At 36.1% G+C, this 3,559-nt stretch overlaps 2 protein-coding genes across 2 annotated transcripts in view; one reads left to right on the top strand and one right to left on the bottom strand.

Moving 5' to 3' along the window:
• Positions 1-1,341, bottom strand: part of LOC113236346 (DNA ligase 1-like) — a 1,512-nt gene extending 171 nt beyond the window's left edge. Inside the window, exons 1-2 of the mRNA XM_026472384.1 lie at positions 903-1,341; positions 19-472 (exon numbers count right to left, since the gene is read on the bottom strand). Of these exons, the coding sequence (XP_026328169.1) occupies positions 19-472; positions 903-934 (486 nt within the window). The 5' untranslated portion in view covers positions 935-1,341. The remainder of the gene's footprint in view (positions 1-18; positions 473-902) is intronic.
• Positions 1,342-2,103: 762 nt separating this feature from the next.
• Positions 2,104-3,559, top strand: part of LOC113236289 (DNA polymerase subunit gamma-1, mitochondrial) — a 103,580-nt gene continuing 102,124 nt past the window's right edge. Inside the window, exon 1 of the mRNA XM_026472301.1 lies at positions 2,104-2,124. Coding sequence (XP_026328086.1) covers positions 2,104-2,124 — 21 coding nt within the window. The remainder of the gene's footprint in view (positions 2,125-3,559) is intronic.

The following is a 3,559-nucleotide window of genomic DNA, read 5'->3' as shown; positions in this document are numbered from 1 at the left end:
TTCCTTTTCTTTCTTTTCCTTTTCTTTCTTTTCCTTTTCTTTCTTTTTCTTGTCTTTCGTTTTCTTATCTTTTTCCTCATCTGTATCTTCACCTTCGCCACTAGATCCGCTACCTTGGCCAGTATCCGCGCTTTCGCTGCTACTAACTTCAAAGTCCTCGCCTAATGTCTTTACTACGGCCCGTCTTAATTTCTCTTTTTTTATTAGTTTCTCTTGTTCTTTTGTTACTTCGTCTCGTATGAAAGCATCGATCATTTCTTGAGTTATTTTTTTGTTTTTGTATTTTGAACTTCTGAGTATTCCCCATGGCGTACATTTACTACCGGTAGCTCCAACTCCGCGTGCACAAATATCTGTAATAATTGCTATATCGTCTTCTACTTTACTAGTAGTGGCTGCAATTCCACTACTGATAGGTGCTGTTGTACTTGATTTTTCATTTTCTTTTTTACTATCAGCGGTTTTGGTTTCACTTGTGTTACTATCAGTTTTAATTGCTTCATCGTTTTCTATGTTACTAGTAGTAGGGTTAGCTTCACTTGTTTCAATTTCTTTATTACTTTCTATCTTGCTGTCAGTGGTTTTATTCGCCTTATCATCCTCGATTGTACTATTTTCTGTACTTGTGGTTTGACTACTGTATGTAGAATCGGAATCTGTCTCAGTACTCTCACTTGAACTTTTATCTTGCTTTATATGTTTTCTTTTCTTTGTCTGTTTGACTTCTTTCTCTAACTTGCGTTTTAATCTAGCGCAAAGCCAACTGCCCTTGGTAGGCTTCTTTCCCCCCTTTTCCTTCCATTCTGCCAATCGCCTCATCATTAATCCGTATTCATCATCTTTCTCAATCTCTTTAGCAGCCACTTTTTTAAGGTAACTGATTCTCGTTTTGTTTGGATTCAGATTTTTTGGCTTTGGACCAGGAGGGAACCATGGTTTAAAGTTTCTTTTGTGTTTTTCGATTATATGTAACATACGCGGAGGCCAAGTTTCACACTCACCCTCGGGGACATTATCACTGGAACTAGTCGAGGACGGTTGACATTGACGATTGTACGCTGCCAAGTATTTTTTGTCACTATGTAAGCCCTTGAACCGACGTATCTTTTGTTTTACGGCCTGCCGTTGTTTTTTCCTGACATGAAACTTTGTAACATTTGGATTAAACTCCGGTGGCCACACCTTGTCGTAAACATACTGTCTTATACTATCGTTGTCTAATGCTGTCACTATCTCAGCTTTATTGCTACCTGGTATACTCTCAACTAAAACATAATGTCCGGGTTTTATAGAATGTAAAAAATCCTTATATTTTAAGGATAATGATACTTCAAATATCTTGCCAGATGGTGCCAATACCTGAAAAATATTATATAAATATCTAAGAATGGTAGCGGTCGTGATTTGTCCTTATGAACATTTAGAAAAATGAATAATAGATATATATTAGGTATATATGGTGCTAACAAATTAGGAAAGTACGTAATTTCAGAGTGTATAGTTTGCATCAGAAACATCAGTTTTAAATACACAAATCAAAGCACTTTTTAGCGATGTTGGGAAATTCAGAAAGGTCCTTAAAAAACAGACTTGTAACTATAAAGGGAACACCGTGTAATACCGAGTTTCACAAGCCAGTGTTGACAAAAAAAAAAGCAAATTTTCCCTATGTTCGTTCGCTATTTAAAAAACGTCAGGCGCATACAACTATGTCTGATTTTCTAAGCGACACGCGATTTTAAAATATTCCCGAACCAAAAAGAATTTACAATTTTATCGAGTTCTCGGTTGTCGCGAATGTTACACGTAGGAAATAAAACTATTTATAGTCACGGCCGACTGAGATGGTCAACCAACTGTAAAATTGGCTGTTTGTTTGAAAAAAAAAATAGATCCGAAAAAAATAGTTTCATTTCCAATTCATAATTCTGTCCAAACATCTTAGTCATCTTGTCATCAGGTGCATTAGAAATAAATTATGAAATACGTTTGTAAGTAACATTGACGTTACTACCAAAAGAAATGGACCTATAACTGAAAAGAACTGCTAATCTCCATACTACAGATCGTAACTCTGAATAAGGTCAAAATTCCGTAAACTAGATGGCGCTGAATAGCCTGAAAGTTAGTTCATATAACGTAAATGGTCGTGAATATCAATTAATTCGTCTTTAATATGAAATTTAAGTAGATAGTCAGTTTTTCCTTGTAATATTATTCAAATATTGACTTGAGCTAAATGTCGTTACCTGAGAAGGATTACACTGTAAACGCCATTTTTGTAATTTTACGGGGGAAGCGATTTTGTGTCGAAAAGCAGTTTGTATGCCAATTAGGGAAGCTAGAAATGTTATTAAAACTCAATTAGTTTTATTTCAAGCTATTCTAAATGTTGTACATGCTGCATTTTGACACAAAACCGCCTCCCCTGTGAAATTACAAAAATGGCACTTGCAGTGTAATGCTTCTCAGGTAAGGAATGTATTTTCTGAGTTATGATAAATATGCGTGTCAATAGAAAGCATTGTGTGCTACAGACTAATTTAAATTATCGCTTTTGAATATGGGTAGATGGTGCTAATCCTAAACTAAACAAAAGAATAGCGCCATCTAGTTGATTTGTTTGTTATCACTAAAAAATTAGAGTAGCTTTGATAAATTCATTGACCTTTGCAGCTTATCATTAAAAAACGATTAGTTGCAAAAATAACTACTAAACAAAAGAATAGCGCCATCTAGTTGATTTGTTTGTTATCACTAAAAAATTAGAGTAGCTTTGATAAATTCATTGACCTTTGCAGCTTATCATTATAAAACGATTAGTTGCAAAAATAACTATTTGGTACTCGTCGCGACATCTAGTGTACCAATTGGTACCAAATACCCGATCACGTTATCGTGTATCGCAAATAGCTGTCCTTTTGAGTTATTGGTCCATAAGGTCACGCGGTTACCTATCAGAAAGCCGAAGTGGCATTTTTCAGAAATAACGTTTGGTCGAATTTTCATCACCTCGAAAGTAATTTTGAGCAGTAAATGCTTTTTTTTATAAACCTAACTTAACGTTTTTTTTGTGCGGGGGAAATCCTCATAGGACACATCTCCGCCGCGGGGGCAGCGGCGGAGATGTGTCCTATGTTATGTTAGGGTTATGCCGAATTATCTACCGGCTAAAACCCCATTGTGGCCTTTTCGGGTGCTCCAGTTGGAGGGATCCGGGATCGACTTTGCGCACCGGAACCCTCCTAGCACCTAGGAGGAGCTACGTCCTCCCCCTTCTCTCCTCACGACGAAGCGGGCCACACCGCCCCGTCGCAAAGTGGGCTCAAATGGATAATTCTTGGACATAGGAATAACTTATGGAGTACCGAGTAAATTTTTTTTATATGATAGATAATAAAATTCCTAACAACTTTTATTCTTGTATAATTTCTGGAAAAGTTGATAGTTTCGGAGAAAAAAAATGTTTTTTTTTGTATGGAGAAACATACATTTTATTTTTTATCTCAAATTATACGGAAATGTAATTTGCGTGGATTACTTACAATATAGTTCCAAT

Source organism: Hyposmocoma kahamanoa, unplaced genomic scaffold, assembly GCF_003589595.1.
Source record: "Hyposmocoma kahamanoa isolate Upper Pololo Valley unplaced genomic scaffold, ASM358959v1 91, whole genome shotgun sequence".
NCBI classification, from domain to species: Eukaryota; Metazoa; Arthropoda; class Insecta; order Lepidoptera; family Cosmopterigidae; genus Hyposmocoma; species Hyposmocoma kahamanoa.
The sequence above is the reverse complement of the archived record's forward strand: the minus strand, read 5'-3'. Positions and strand labels throughout refer to the sequence as shown.